This window comes from Physcomitrium patens, chromosome 3, assembly GCF_059467195.1.
Source record: "Physcomitrium patens ecotype Gransden chromosome 3, ASM5946719v1, whole genome shotgun sequence".
Taxonomy (NCBI): Eukaryota; Viridiplantae; Streptophyta; class Bryopsida; order Funariales; family Funariaceae; genus Physcomitrium; species Physcomitrium patens.
Genome location: NC_143412.1, coordinates 930,757 through 946,234, shown reverse-complemented (window position 1 = coordinate 946,234; position 15,478 = coordinate 930,757). Strand labels below are relative to the sequence as shown.

Genomic DNA, 15,478 nt, shown 5'->3' with positions numbered 1-15,478 from the left:
AATTAATTACTTAATGAATAAAATCTTAATCAAATGTTAGAATTAATTATAAAATTTTCCAATTATAATACTTATTTTATTTGAAAAGGATTAGAATAAAATATTACACATACTTGTTAATTATTAAAGACCAAACAAGGTGATGTCAAGAACTATTGTCATGACTTTGGAATTTAGAAAAAATTAGGTAAATAAATATTTTTACATAATTTAATCTAAAGAGTTTTTACAACCTTCTTAGAGATAAATAATTATAAAATATGTACTACATAAAATCTTTTTAACAAGAATATTTAATGTATCTTAAGGATTCGTAAATGCATCTCATTTTTTTTCTTATACTCACAAACAATATTTATGTATAATTTTGTTGCATGCATCGATGCTTTCCATTTGTGTCAAGTCACCCTTGACACCACGTGTTTCTTGTATCTGTTGATGAGTATGTTTTTGGCCCACCCACAACCATTTAATTTAATGTAGACCTCATTCCTTCCGAAAGGTACTGCAACAGAAAGCATCAAACTCTGTGAAGCTGGGATGTCGCTGGGTCGTCAATCAGTCGTGCCGCATCAGTCGAAAGTCATTCTACGCACCAGCTGAAGATGAGGGTATCGTCATCTGATCCAAAGCAGCGTGTGACGCACAATAATTGTGCTGCTGTTGACTTATCCCGGGAAGATTCAATCGTTCCTTCGCCTACAGCAGGCTTCCATGGATTCAACTCAAGGCTGAAATAATATAATCAAGAGCAGAGATATGTCGGTACAGTTGACGCTTCTTCCAAACCACCGCGTCAAGTTTTTCTTCCATTGAACCAGAATGAAACTTTCGTAAAACTGGCATTGAACTCGTACAGTATCACAAGACTCGCCATCAATATCAAGGATAGGAGCAAATTTGCAGTTGTACAGAGCCAGCTCCGGACATCGGGAGGTTCATTTGATGAGGCGATGCTGAACTGGCAGGAGCTTTCTGCAGTTGAAAGGAGATTGATCAAACAGCACAAGTATGATGGGGAAGTCTAATCTTTTACTTGTCAAGGTTGTCTTTACTTGGTTACCGCAACTGCCCTTCACGTAGTTCTCCCTCCACTGGCTTTGTCTTCATCCCAGTCTGGCCTGGCTTTCCCTCGAGACATCCCATGGTGGCCGAGTGATCTGCAAATTGGGATGTTCTCGAATAAGGGGAATTGGTGTGTTACCCCCCTCCTATCTCGTTCCCACGTCCAACAATGGCAATCAGAAGTGCAGGACCGATCACTTATTCTTGATGGACTGAAGGAGATCCAACGTTTGTGTGGTGAAAATGGTAAGCTGACAGTTTGGCTTTGGATCCGCAAACTTTTGGAGTTTTCGAACGCGTGTTTAATTACTAATCCAAGTGCTTGGGTTTGTGCATTCTTTCATTACCTCTTTCAAAGGAAGTGTGGCAGCAGTTTACAATTTTCACTTAATGACAAGGCTGTAAAACTTCTCATGACACGAGACTGCGACTGGAATGATTGTCTTGCATTGACTTGGCTTGTTTGGACTTGCATGAATGATGATTTTCTTCCAGCAAATCATGTTATCATACTGAGAACTGCTTTTCCGGAACTCTATAAAACGTTCATTCTAAGAATTTGGTTGGTTTGTTTGTTTGTGATGCATGCATTCCAACCACTTACGAATGGACTTTTTCTGTTGAACTGCATCTATTTACATCTTCAGGATGGAATCTGCAGCTCCTGCGATTAAGGAGGCTACAGTTCGCACAAGATAATGTACAGATTGATAAAATAGAGCAATAAGTTGGACCCCTGCGCTTTGTTGGCAACACTCGATATTATTCGTTATTTATTGCAATCTTAATAAAAAAATGACTGGAACAATATTAGAAGCACAAACCTCTTTTGTTGTTGGTTATCGATGCTGTAATTTTGACATTTTACTGATATATGCATTAGTGTAAAGTCTCTTAGACTGCTAAGACTAATCGAATCTGGTCTCTGTCGGAACATGGAAATGCATTAGACATAACCAGCCAAGATGATCACTATGATGCAGGGCGTTGCAAGGTTTGGTAGACGTGGGTGCAGCCGAGGCAAGTATGCCTCGAGTCTTGTTTGTAGCTGTTGAGCTTACACTTGCTCCGTATGGGACCGACAACGAGCTTTTGTTGGCATCGCGGTTAGTGTGCTTTCGGATTTTGGTTTGTAATAATAATAGAATGAAAAATGTTAAAATGAGTAGGTGTTCCAGAAATTATTCTGAAATAGGTGTTCTTTTCGTGAAGATTTTGGTTATGCTCCGAGAAATATGCCCGTAATAGTAGGAATATGCATCAACTAGCTAATCCCAGTTGTTATTTGAAGACTTATTCTGACTATTCTTGTCGGGAAGAACAAACGTCGAAATACCTTAAACCATTACCTACCCCTGAACCACTAACAAGGCTTAAGCAGAAACCGCGTGGGAAGATCCTTTCACTGCGGACTGCCACTGGGAGGGTGCGGGACTTCGAAGGACGTGTGCGGTGCAGCGATGTGGCAACGGACAAGAATAGAAAATAAATGCAGTAGCTCACGAGGAAGCCAGGCACGGTTTTCGAACACGGTTACACACAGCTTTGAGGTCAGTTTACACTGGTTTGCCGCACAGACTGGTTTTCGAACTGTGTTTGAAATTTTTGAACTAAAATTCATTCTGCTTGTGTTCCAAGTTTAGGGTGCTACTATTGAGTGCTGAGGTGAATTTTTTCTGCACAGGGTTATTGTGACAGATGAGTTTGTTGACGAGATCAAGGTAACGTTACTCACTCTCTCAATTTTATTTTCCTACGTAGTCTCTTATGTTGCTCGATTGAAATGGCAGCGGCAGCAGCAAAGTAGATTAGATTTGATAAAAAAGAACTTTATTACTTCTGAAAAAAATTAATTCTGAAAACAGCAAAAGAGTTTAAAAGAATCTTACCATGCATAAGATTGATATGAATGCGTGAACTGTTTCAATATATGGTGGAATAAAAAATGCTGTCGTTTTATTATTACAAAATAATTTACTTGATTATAATAACAATAATTTACATAACATATCATCAGAAGAACAAATTTTATTGATACTCTGGATTTTAATAGAGCATTGAGAAGCTATTTCTTCTATAGAAGGGAAAGGAGATTCTTACTTTTTTGTTTTATTTTGTGACATAATTTTTTATATCAAGTATAAAAATTAAATTAATAAAATTGGAATGAATTTTATTTTCTTCTCAATCTTGTAGATCTTTGTTGCTATATGTTTTTTGAATCAAATTCTATCAAGGACAAAAACTTGATGAATGCAAATAGATAAGTGAGTCTTTATAGAAAGAAAGATGAAAAAATAGAAAATAACTAAATATGCATATTAAGAAAGAAACTGAAATGGCTTTTGCTAAAAGAGAAGAAAACTAGAGATCCTTGAAACTAGACTAGAAGTAAGAAAAGAATTGAGAAGAGTGAAGAAGGTTTCATTCTAGCCCCTTTATATATACTATTTACTTAGGAGCAATGTGGCAACATTCTATAGGACCTCCAACACATGTCTAATTTGCAAAACACATGTCTTAACTTCTAAAGCAAGTTTCTTATATGTATACCATGTTGTTAGCTTGTACTACAAGCTACCAATACATGTGACATGTTGCTAACTTATTGGCCAAATCTTCAACCTATCAATTACCTATAAATATATATAAAGGTGAATTTACATCTATAAAGCTTCTAGAAAGCTTCTCTATAAGTTATTATTAAATTAACATATTTTTACATACTTCTACCTATTTATATTGTCTATGTAACTATTAGAATAATATGTATGTTCTTGATAAATTCACTTTTATAATTTAGAGTTGACTTTTCTTTTTTTTTTGTAAATTTTTGTTTTGATGTTTGAATAGTGTACATAGTCATGTAAAAGTTTTTTAAAAAAAATTGAAGATCAATAAATAAATAAATAAAAATTTATATCATGCATAAATTATATTTTTAAAATTAAAATTATAAAAACATAAAAATCATGGAATGACATATATTTATCAATTATTTGTTTATTAATTTATATATAAAGAGTAAGATCAATGAAAATTCATTTAAAATTCAAATATCATTCATTCATTAGTTGAATGTTAATATATGTATTGTTAATAAAAATCCAAATTTGGTAGTTAGATTTATTGTTTTATGCAAATTATCAAATTAAAAATCATCTATTCCTTCCATTATTACTATCTAGTAGCACAAGGTTTCTTCTTTCAGAAATATAAGGTATAATTGAAAATTTTTGTTTCCATTTATTTCTTCAACAATTTGATTTAGAGTGTAAAACATTTATAAGCTAATGAGAATATCACATGTCATGTGAGTGAGGACATGAAATTTTTTCTTATATATATATATATATATATATATATATATAACAAAAACCTCTATGTATATGTTAAATTATTATTTTTTATTTCATAATTATTATTTTTATTATTTAATATATAAAATATAAAAAATATATACTTATTTTCTAAATTAATTTTTTTAATAAAAAATTTTGTGATTATATATAGGTTTAAACATAGTAGAATATAAAACTTATATACATATAAACTTATATATAATTTTTGGTTAGAGGTGGATTTGTAGCATTCTTTTATGCAAATTATTTTATTCTTAGGTAATAAAATTTCTACATTACATTATTCTTCATCCTTGTATTCAAATGGTATAACGTGATCTATTAGTATTAAATTTTAATAATAAAAATATAAAATATTTTTAGATATTCAAATACATAGGATCCAAATATCTAAGATATTATTTTGAAGCAGTTAATAATAACTTTTTTAGAATCTACTCCAAAAATGACATTATTTTATGAAAATGGTGGAAGATGTGCATGTTTTAATATGGAATATATCTTAGATTCAACTAGCCACAAAGAATTCTTTGTTGTCAAAATAGAGAGAATTTGCCTCAAAAAAGTATTGAGCTTCTAACCATTATTAATTGCTCAACTAAGTCTTAAGATAGAAAACTACCGAGTTTATATATAAAATTGCCTATGTAGATGCAATTATATTAAAACATAAGGACTAAGTACCAAAGATCATGCAAAATGTGATAAAAACATTTTAAAACCTTATATATTCATAAGATTAAAATTTTCCAAACTTCAACAGATTATATCTCATAATTGGACTATCTAAACAAAGTAAAATTATACATAAAGCATTGATGTACTTCAAAAAACTACCACAATAAATTTCAATTGCAAATTTGTTACGGATCTTGAGATATTACCAAAATCCTAATAGTAGCTTCAAACTCTTATTGACATACACTTGCATGAAATTTTCTTCATATCTTACAAGTTAAGTATTTAAATACCATAAAAATTTGATATACACTTTTTTAACCTAATAACCCATACCTTCAAAAAATTTGAGCCAAAAATTTGTTTAGAAACTCAAGATATGGCTCTAACCATTACTATCAACAAAATGAGTTCTTTATTGCCTTTGAATTACATGTGTTGTGTTTAATATTCTATAACTCCTTCATATAAATTCCAAATGTAAAAATACTTTTGCAAAAGACATAGGTCTTAAAAATCAACCCTATGGCTACACCTCATGAACTCCAAAAGTTGTCGTTAAACTCCATGTATCTTCAAAGGAGTGATAATATGTCTTAAAAAGAGACCTTAACTTCAAGCGGGTGTAACTTCATTATCCTAATTCCAAACCCTTTAAAATTTGTAGTCAAATTGTAGCCCAAATCCTAAATCTTATAATACTTGCTTGTAATTCTCAAATTCTCTTTTTGAAGTTGCCAAAACCCTTGTTATAGTCGCAGATAGCCTCTTGAGAGCTTGTTGGGCATGACTTTTGACCGATAGGAATGAAGATCTTCACTCCTTACCTTCATCTATCCATATCTTGCTTTCATTCTTCCAAATATGCTTTTTAGAGTTTATGATCTTTATCTTTGAATCTCAATCTTCTCTTTAAAATTTATACTAAATATCCAAATTTTATATAATTTAAACATTGTAATCAAAATAGATAAACATCATAATAAATTTTCTTACATCAACTCTCTTTAAATTAATCTACTAATCACTCTAATATACATCAATACTAATAAATATATTTTATGTTTTAGTTAATTTTTTACATACTATAAACAATTATAGTATGATATTGCATTCTTGATGTCTACCACCAATTCCTTCCAAATTTCCTACTCTTAAAGTATATCTTAAATGTGCTGTCAATGACATTGACAATGGAATCTCCATCAAAACTATAAAAAAAAGAACAACATCTTAATCTCCAATTTACATAATTAGTACTACAATTGTATAAGAAGCGGAGTTATAAGTGCAAAGAGTATATTAAATATTAAAGAGGAAGCATAACTAGTGGACTACCTCACACTGATGTATGATGCAAAATATGGCCTCTCTTCCTTTGTTATGAAACTCAAAGTTTATAAAGTTACTAAAGATTAAATGACCCTATTCTATCATGGAAATTCCAATAATAGATGAATGCCATGGTTTTAAATTTGCTATTTGAAGCTTGTTTTGCATGCATCTAATGCCTCCAAATTTGCCAAAGCTCATGCCTTATATTAAGAAACTATGATAACATTATACAACAACTTAGAAATATTGTACAATTTACAATACTACTTGCTTCATTGTATTTAGAATTGCAATGAAATGAGCCCATAAGCAAGTAATTTACCACCTCATACTTTTTTTTGCTTTTCTTTCAAGTTTTATTTTTATTTTTTATTTTTTGAATATTATTTTGTTTTGTTTCAAATATTATTTTGTTTTTGTTTTTATTTTTTATTTTTTTAGTTTGGTTTTACTTTGACTTTTTTCAAGTTCATTTTCATTTATTTTCAATCTAATCACATTGTATACAAAAAGTAGGGTGTTTAAAAAAGAATGGTGGTAAAATTAAGAAAAAAAAATTTAACAGAAGTCATGTAAGACCCATGGTGCCCAACCAATAGGAGTGGTTGTCATGTCTTGTTGCAATGAATACCTCTGATAAGGCCATACCATCTTTTTATATTTTCCGAGCAAATTGTATAGAGAAGTAAAAACCCAAGGCAACTATGTCTATGCAATCCCAAGCTTGGATCACTTCAGATTTGTTCTCAGCATGGATTACTCAATTTGCAGAGTAATGAGTTACATAGGTGGATGGATTTAAGACAATATGTATGTAAAACCTTGAAATATGAGCACCTGTAGGTAATAATACAAAGTATCTCTGCTGCAATAATTTCGGGACCGCACAACTGAAGCTACCTCACATAATACATGCAAACCCCAGAAACGTTCAATGAAAGGTTTGACAGGTGTTCATTCATGATGTGATTAGCAACCAGGACTCTTCCACCTTGTGAAACAAAACCCTAATCTGAATTGAGCATGCAATTGTGTAAGACAACTTCCTCGACTCATACATCAAATTGGTTCATCCACCCCCGCATACTCATCGAACGGTTACAATGGCTCTAGTGTAAAGTTATACATATAAAAATCAATAAGCATCTTCAATGACTCTCATGGCTATAGTCATCACAATCGCAGTATCCGATGCCAAGCCTGGTCCATATCATCATTGTACAATCTCTATCAAGAAATATATTGCTTTGAGATTAATGGACAGTTCCAAAACCCACAGGTTTGGAGGATACACCAAAACCTCTTTATATTCATACAGACATATACATATAAAGAGTTTTTTTTTTTTTTTTTTTTTTTTTGAGAATGTTGTATGAATTATAAGATAAGATTTTTCCATTGGATTTTTTTATTATCAGTCCTAGAGTTTTGTGCAACTGAGCATGATTTGAATTTGGTTGGAAATTCCAATCCTTTAAAGCCAAATATTGTCAACTGAAAAACTAAATATGCTTGTGAATGTTTTTAGTTCCTTCTTCCAATGAGTTGTACAAAAAGAGGCTTAAAGAAATGAATTGCATTTATTTAGTTTTTTTACAAGCAATATCTTTCAAGGTTCCTAGAAAATTCTTATTTTTTTGTCTATCAAAACTTTTGCTTCAATCAACTACAATAAGAAATTTAAATCCACTTGTATCAAAAGACGAAATAAGTAAATAAATATTAGAAATAGTTTTGAAGAATTAATTTTCACTTCCACTCAAAAATCATCTGATTGTATTTTCAAATAAAAACCACTTCGATTTTTGAATTATCTCATGCATTGATGCTTACAATTCGGTTTGTGGTAGACAACTTTGTCATATTTGTGAGTAAATGGCATATTTCATCATCCCTTGGTTAAGTTGGATGCATTAAGGATAACAATCAATACTAATGATCATGCAATGCTGTATTTGTGGTGGCTAATCCCCTCCAGCCAAGATGCAACACCCATAATTTAGTAGTAAATATATTGTTTATTCTACACATTTGTAAGCCCTCTTTAATATGTACATACACATGTATTTTCCTCAAATTCGCAGGTTTAGGAAACAACTTCAAAATAAGTAAACAACACAGTTGGTATGTTAATGATCCTTAACCGTTTTTTGAAAAATTAAAATTAAAATCAAAAAATGTAGTAGTGAGTGTCTATTTTTATTCAAATCAGTTCTTACCCTTGTTAAATGTTTGAGATTTAAATGCTTCACATAAATAAGATACGTATATGTATATTTATTTGATGAAAGTATATTCCCTGGTATGCTCTTTTCTCATTCACCAAACTTGTTACAAAACTGCAAATGGGTTTAGTGCTCAACTTTGCTTAGTCCTCGTAATGTGTAACAAGGTTCAACATTGCAGTTGAAAGTGATCTAATTTTAATGGCCTTTAGATCTAAACATTGGCGGACGCTGTGACGATAACAACAGGCACGAACGCCGTCGAAGCAGTGATGCAAGCAAATCTACAACACCAGCTCACAACTCATAACCAGTCACTTGAGACCGAGCCACCACACAATACTGCAAAGTCCTCAGCTCGCATCAGCACTGTTGACGATAATGTGAGGGAGGTGTTGTGAAAAGGATATCTGCTGCGATACCTCAGTAAGAAGTGAACGAACAATTCAAAAGCACGGTTTGCAGGGCCCCGCCATGGCTGGAGTAGCATGCTGAGGCAGGATCAGGTCGCAATGCAGCGTTACTTTAGCGAGGATGGGTTTGAGTTGCAGACCGCTCGGAGGGTTTGGCAGTGCCACAGTCACCAAGTTCTCTGCAACCTGCCCTGGCCAGCGTCCACTTCGGTGCTGCTGCGGCCTGTTGGGTCTCGCGACCTCGCCTTCGATATTCTCTGTTAATATACAACTCAGGTTCCAAATACTCATTCGATCGGCCTTTCAAACGCAGATCCGAGTCATGATCGCTTCCGAGAGGTTTGCAGGAGCGCATAGCATTGTCTTGTCTGGCTGCTGACAGTGGTGTTGAACCGATTATTTAGATTCCTTCACTTCGAACACCTCATCTACAACATCGAGTTCTGAGACGGTGTCCCATCTACAAATGGCGGAAGCTGTGGCGTTAACCGTCCTGCAACCAATGGTACAAAAACTTCTGTCGGCGATGGTGAAGGAGGTGGCGCGTCCGGAATGGAACCGCAACAAGCACGCGGAGGAGCTGGAGACGTTGCTGATGGAGCTAAAGCCGATGGTGGATAACATTAATCCATCTACCGCTAACCGAGCGGTGGGTGATTGGTTGAAGGGTTTGCGCACGAGGTTAGACTGCTTGGAGCTCCTGCTGCTTGACATGAAGAGGAATCGTTTCACTATTTCTCAGTTCAAAAATTCAAGGAAGCTGGTGAAGGAGAAGGAGCTGCTGAGCAAAATTCTATCACAAGCTTCAGTTGTGGTGTTGGCAGTGACCTCGGTGACTTCTGCGAATGTGACTAGGCTGCGCGAAGAAAACAATGAACGACTAGAGGGGCTACTGCAGATCGCTTGTGCTACCAAACAGGTTCTTGACAAGTCTCAATACGGATACAGAAACCCAGAATGTGTGATGGCTGAGATATCGTCTATCACAAGTGAAGCGGATGCCATCCACTTGACTTCCACACACACTAGAGCTTTGCCAGAAGCCTCCACCTCCACTGACATGCCGCGCGGAGTGGACAGCGAGACGGTGTTTGGAGGAGATGGGAATGTGGAAGAAGCAAAGAAGTTGTTACTGGACCAGAACACGCACATGGTAGGGTTCTGGGCATCAGGGGGGGCCGGGAAGACGCTTGCCGCCCAGCGAGTCTTCGATGACGACGCCATCCGAGCGCACTTCACAGGAGGCTGCTTCTGGTTCACTGTCGGTGGAGACTTGTCGGTGCGGAGCCTCTTTCTAGCCCTCGGAGAGAAGATCACTGGTCCCTCAGAGGTTCGCGAGAACATTCCCATGGAAGATTTGACAGCACAGCTACGTAATGAGCTCAAGGATAAGAAGAACATTCTGGTTGTCCTGGACGATGTCTGGAAAGAAGATGTGCTACGCTTGGTGACATGTGTGGTCCCCTTAAGAGCGGGGTGCAAAATCCTGGTCACCACTCGCATAGAGGAGGTGTTGGACAAAAACCATGTGACGAAGCTCCCATTCGTGTTGCTAGATGAAGAGAACAGCTGGAAGTTGTTCTGCTGGCAAGCGTTTCGAGGGACGTCTCATGTGCCCCCGGAGCTGGAAAAGCTAGCCAAGGACGTGATGGGCGAATGTGGTGGGCTTCCGCTGGCGCTGAAAGTGATTGGCAGTGTGTTTGCAGGGAAAACTGATCGGGGATTCTGGGAGTTGAGTTTGCAGAAGCTGAGGGACGCGGATGTTCTAGACAAAGGTCACGAAACGCAGCTGTTCAATCGACTGAAACTCAGTTTCGATGAGCTTGGAAGTATCGATGGAAGATTGCAGGAATGCTTTCTCTACTTTGCTGCATTTCCAGAGGATTGGAAAGTCGACGTATACGAGGATTTGCTGCCGTTGTGGAGAGCGGAAGAAATTGTGCAGTTGAAGTCTGAGTATGATCCGAAGCTAGAAGCGTGTAGGAAACCTAAAATCTCTGGCAGTACTCAATTTGTCTGGGACGGGTATAGTGACGCTCTCAAGTTAATCGGGAAGTTGACCGGCATGGAGGAGCTGTATCTTGATTTGTGTCTGCGTATTACTTACCTTCCAATTTGATTCACCCCACCAGGTTGCAAATTCTGTATATTTATGGAAGTGAGCATTTGTGGAGAACGGGTCTTTGGGAGGGACTTTCCAAAATGTTCAGAGGAAAATTAGCGGTGCGGAACCTTGTTGCCTTGGTTGGCTTGGAACATTTGAGTGTCTTCTCTGGTATATCCTTGGTAACGGTGCCGTTGCCAGTTGAGTTGCTGACGGCAGCGAAGAGGTTCCAGACGTTGCAGCTGTAGGGAGATTGTTGGCGACTTACAGAGTTTCCAGAGTTGAGTGATGACTAACAGCACTCGGAATGCCTTTGGCTAAAATGAGAGGGGTTGGTTTCTCTTCTAGACTCCTTGTGTTCTCTCTCACTTCTGAAAATCTTCAATATATCGAGTTCAACGTTGGTCTCACTTCCAGCTCTAGATCATCTTCCAAACTTGGTGAGTTTGTGTATCATGAATTTTGATGTTTTGGAGGCTCTACCAACTTCTTTTGGTAGAAAAGATGGCTTTCCAACTCTTGTGAACTTTAACTTAGGAGAATAAGCAAGACTTGCATGTTTGCTAGAATTGGAGGATGGTGCAATGCCATATCTTAAATATGTTGGTTTACACTCATTGAGGAAGCTTGATGCTCTTTCACATTTACTTGCACAATTTAAGTAGTTACAAACCTTAGAACTAGATGGTTGGGAGAGCCTCAAGAATTTGGAGCATGGGTATGTAAGCTTTGAGAGTTTTTTTAATCTAGTAGAATTGAATGTATTAAATTGTGAATCACACTCTCAATTGCCAAGTAGCCTTGCTTTCTTACCCTACTTTAGATTTCTTCAAATGGATCTTGTTTGTAAAGCTTATATTCCTCCAAAATTAGAAGAAGAAATTTAAAATAAAAAAGTAATAGTAAAAAATAGTTTTGATTAAGAGAATATAAAACATGATATATATATATATATATATATATATATTTATATATGTATATGTTAGATAGATTTATTATACCTAATATATATTGAATAACACATTGAATTGATTGATAAGGTGGTAATATCTTAGTCTTAGTCAATACCATATCACTTTGCATTATATTTTTAACAAATAAGTTATATAAAAGTTTGGCGATTTAAACATATGTATAGGTGGATTTTGTTTGAAACATGTATATTTTATATTATTGGATGTAAAATTATATAATAGATAGAAAAAAATATTATTGGGATTATTTGTGGTTTAATATCTAGCCAATGGATGAAATCCTTTATGACAAATCTTTTTGATTATTTAGAATTTTTAAATTTAAACATGTATTATATGCATAATAAGTTGAATTGGTTATGAAATTTGGAATATAAATAAGAGGTAAAATGAACAAATGATTCACATAAATATATGTATGTGTATACATATATATATATATATATATGAGTATGAATTATACAAATTTAATGAAGAGATTAGAGGTAGGATTAATAAACCAAAATCAAAACATAAGAAATAAAGAATTTAGTTTACAATATCAATCAAATGATAAAACTAATAAGAATTCACAATTGATTATCAAACTATGATAGAAAAAAAATTATATGTATTAGTTTCTAAATTAATATCTTATGTAAGTAAAAGATTTTTTTTTTTCAAAAGAAACAATTTCATCTCAAAGTAAATTAAAAATCTACAAATGTAGTAGTAAATTTATATTTAATATATTTTTATAGGACTCTATAATTTATCTTATGCTTTTATAGACTAATATTTTATTTGAAAATTTGAAGATATATACTTTGTGATCCTTATTTTGTATATATAATAATAATTAATAAGATTATTTCTAAACTTGATCTATTTTAGTAAAATTATATTCTAAAATTATACATTTTATTGCTCTCCAAAAAACTTAAATTTTATAGAATTTAAAATTTTAAAATTTTAAAATAAAAAACTATTTATCAAATTTACCAATTATAATTCAAATATTTTTTTTTTAGAGAAATACAATATCTTTCAATATTCTTCAAAATAAATTTATAAAAAAATATAAAATAATAAATAAAATAAATATTTTATTAATTCGTGTTGAAGTATGGTCAAACCAATTTGATTTTTACTATAAATAAGAATAATAAATAATCTTATAATAATTAAGATATTTACATGATTTTGTATTAAAATTTTTTGCATGATTTGATGCAATTTTTAGATTAGAAATTATATCATTATTTATATTCTCTTAATTTTTAATCTAATTATTGAAGAATTAGTTATATATAATTTTAATTAGCTTTATTCAAAATTAATGGTTGATATTTTGAAAAACAGCCATACATTAGTTTTGTTAAGTAAGTTTTTTGATCTTTGAAACTTGTTTTTAAGAATGTATATATATATATATATATATATGCATATAAATTTTTCCAAAAAATAGGTTAAAAATCTAGCAAGTGCCATTGGCAACTTATATATGTATCCAAAATCACCAATTATAATAGTTGGAAAGCTAAGTTTATGATTAAAATTTTACATACATGCAATCTTAAATTTTTACTAAAATTTCATTAAAGATTTTAAACATATGTTATTGAGTTTTTTAAGAATATTTTCTGGTTTTTTTAAAGATGTAACAATATTTTTAAATTTACAAAAATAAATATGACAATTACTTAGAACCAAATTTAAAATGTGTGTAGGCATCAAACTTAAAACAATTCATTAGGAATTGCAGTAGAAGATTATAATTGAAGCATATTATGATTCAAGCAATTAAAAGTTACAATTTATGTTGTATGAGTCTTAAAGAACCATATCCAATATACTTTTATTTCCATTTCAATTGTATACTATCAACAAAACTTAGCTTCTGCTTTATATTTTTTAGTCAACGAAGTTCTCATAGATGAATGGTACACTATTTGTACAATTCTAATACACTTAGATTTAATTATCAAAAGAAAAAATGAAGAATCCAAGTTTTAGAATTGGTAATAAGAAATAACGATCTAAGATGAACGAAGTGTTTGGAAAATGCATATTAATCTTATCACTTATGGAGCATAATAGTTAGAAATTCGAATTAAATACTAATGAGTGGGACATGATTTTTGTTAGGAAGTATAAACTTATAGAAGTTACATGTAATTTGGAGATTTTTAATACAATTTGACAAACAAACTTAAGAATAGAGAATACTATAAGTACCAAATCAAGAATAAAATATTTCTTCAAATACAACTTCCAATATACAATCCATGGTGACAATTTCTAAAACATATACAACCAAAATATTACTATTTATCACTAGTTATTTTTGGAATATATATATATATATATATATTTTCTTTAAATTTATACTAGTAAGCAACTTGAAAATAAGTAAACAAGAGAATTGATATATTGAATTGTCATTTTGAGAAAAAAACTAAAAATCAAAAAATCTAGTAAGTTTCTATTTAATTTAGTTTATAATATTTATAATTTTTTGGGATTTGAAAAATATAAATAAATAACATCTATATGTGTATATATTTGATGAAAATATATTTGTTGATATGCTCTATTCTCATTCATCAAATATCTTACAAAACTACAATTGGCTTTAATAGCCAACTTTACTTATTCTTTGCCTTGCTTATAATATTTAACAAGGTTCAATGTTGAAACAAAAAGTGATTTAATTTTAATGGCCTTTTGATCTAATTATTGACAGATTATATGACATAAACCATAGGCACCATTGCCATCAAAGCAATGATGTAAAGAAATCTATAATATCAAGTCATAATTCAAAATCACCAATAATCTATGACATTTTGTAATCACTTGATACCAAGCCATGATAGAATATTGTAAAATCCACAACTCACATTAACAAAGTTGAAAATGTTTTGAAGTTGGTATTGTAAGAATGATATTTGATACAATATCTTTGTAAGAAGTGAAGGAATGATTTAAAAGTATCATTTAGAAGGCCCCGTCTTGGCTAGAATAGCATATTGAAACAAATTCAAGTCATAATACAATATATCTATAATAAAAATGGATTCTAAATACAAATTTCTTTTAAGGTTTGTCAATACTATAGTCATCAAGTTGTTTGTAGCTTGTTCTAGCTAGTCTTCATGATTAAGTGTCTTTAAAACCTTCCAACATAATCGATTGGCTATGCTATTATAAACCATTGAATTACAATTGTAGCTTAGATTTAATCTTAATTTATTATCTAATCTTTGAAAACACATCATAATAAATAGAAGGAGTGTAGATGAGCCATTGAGGCATGTAGATTGGAAGGTTAAATAACCTA

The 15,478-nt window shown here is 32.5% G+C and overlaps 1 protein-coding gene and 1 long non-coding RNA gene across 2 annotated transcripts; both read left to right on the top strand.

Annotated features, from left to right (window-relative positions):
* Positions 1 to 882: 882 nt before the first annotated feature.
* Positions 883 to 3,245, top strand: LOC149989452 (uncharacterized). Its single transcript, XR_016502377.1, has 3 exons — positions 883 to 2,171; positions 2,447 to 2,615; positions 2,750 to 3,245. It is a non-coding gene; the product is annotated as an uncharacterized LOC149989452 (long non-coding RNA).
* Positions 3,246 to 8,817: 5,572 nt separating this feature from the next.
* Positions 8,818 to 11,592, top strand: LOC112279388 (disease resistance protein RGA2). Its single transcript, XM_024513778.3, has one exon. The coding sequence runs from the start codon at positions 9,545 to 9,547 to the stop codon at positions 11,195 to 11,197; it is 1,653 nt and encodes a 550-aa protein (XP_024369546.1). The 5' UTR covers positions 8,818 to 9,544; the 3' UTR covers positions 11,198 to 11,592.
* Positions 11,593 to 15,478: the final 3,886 nt, after the last annotated feature.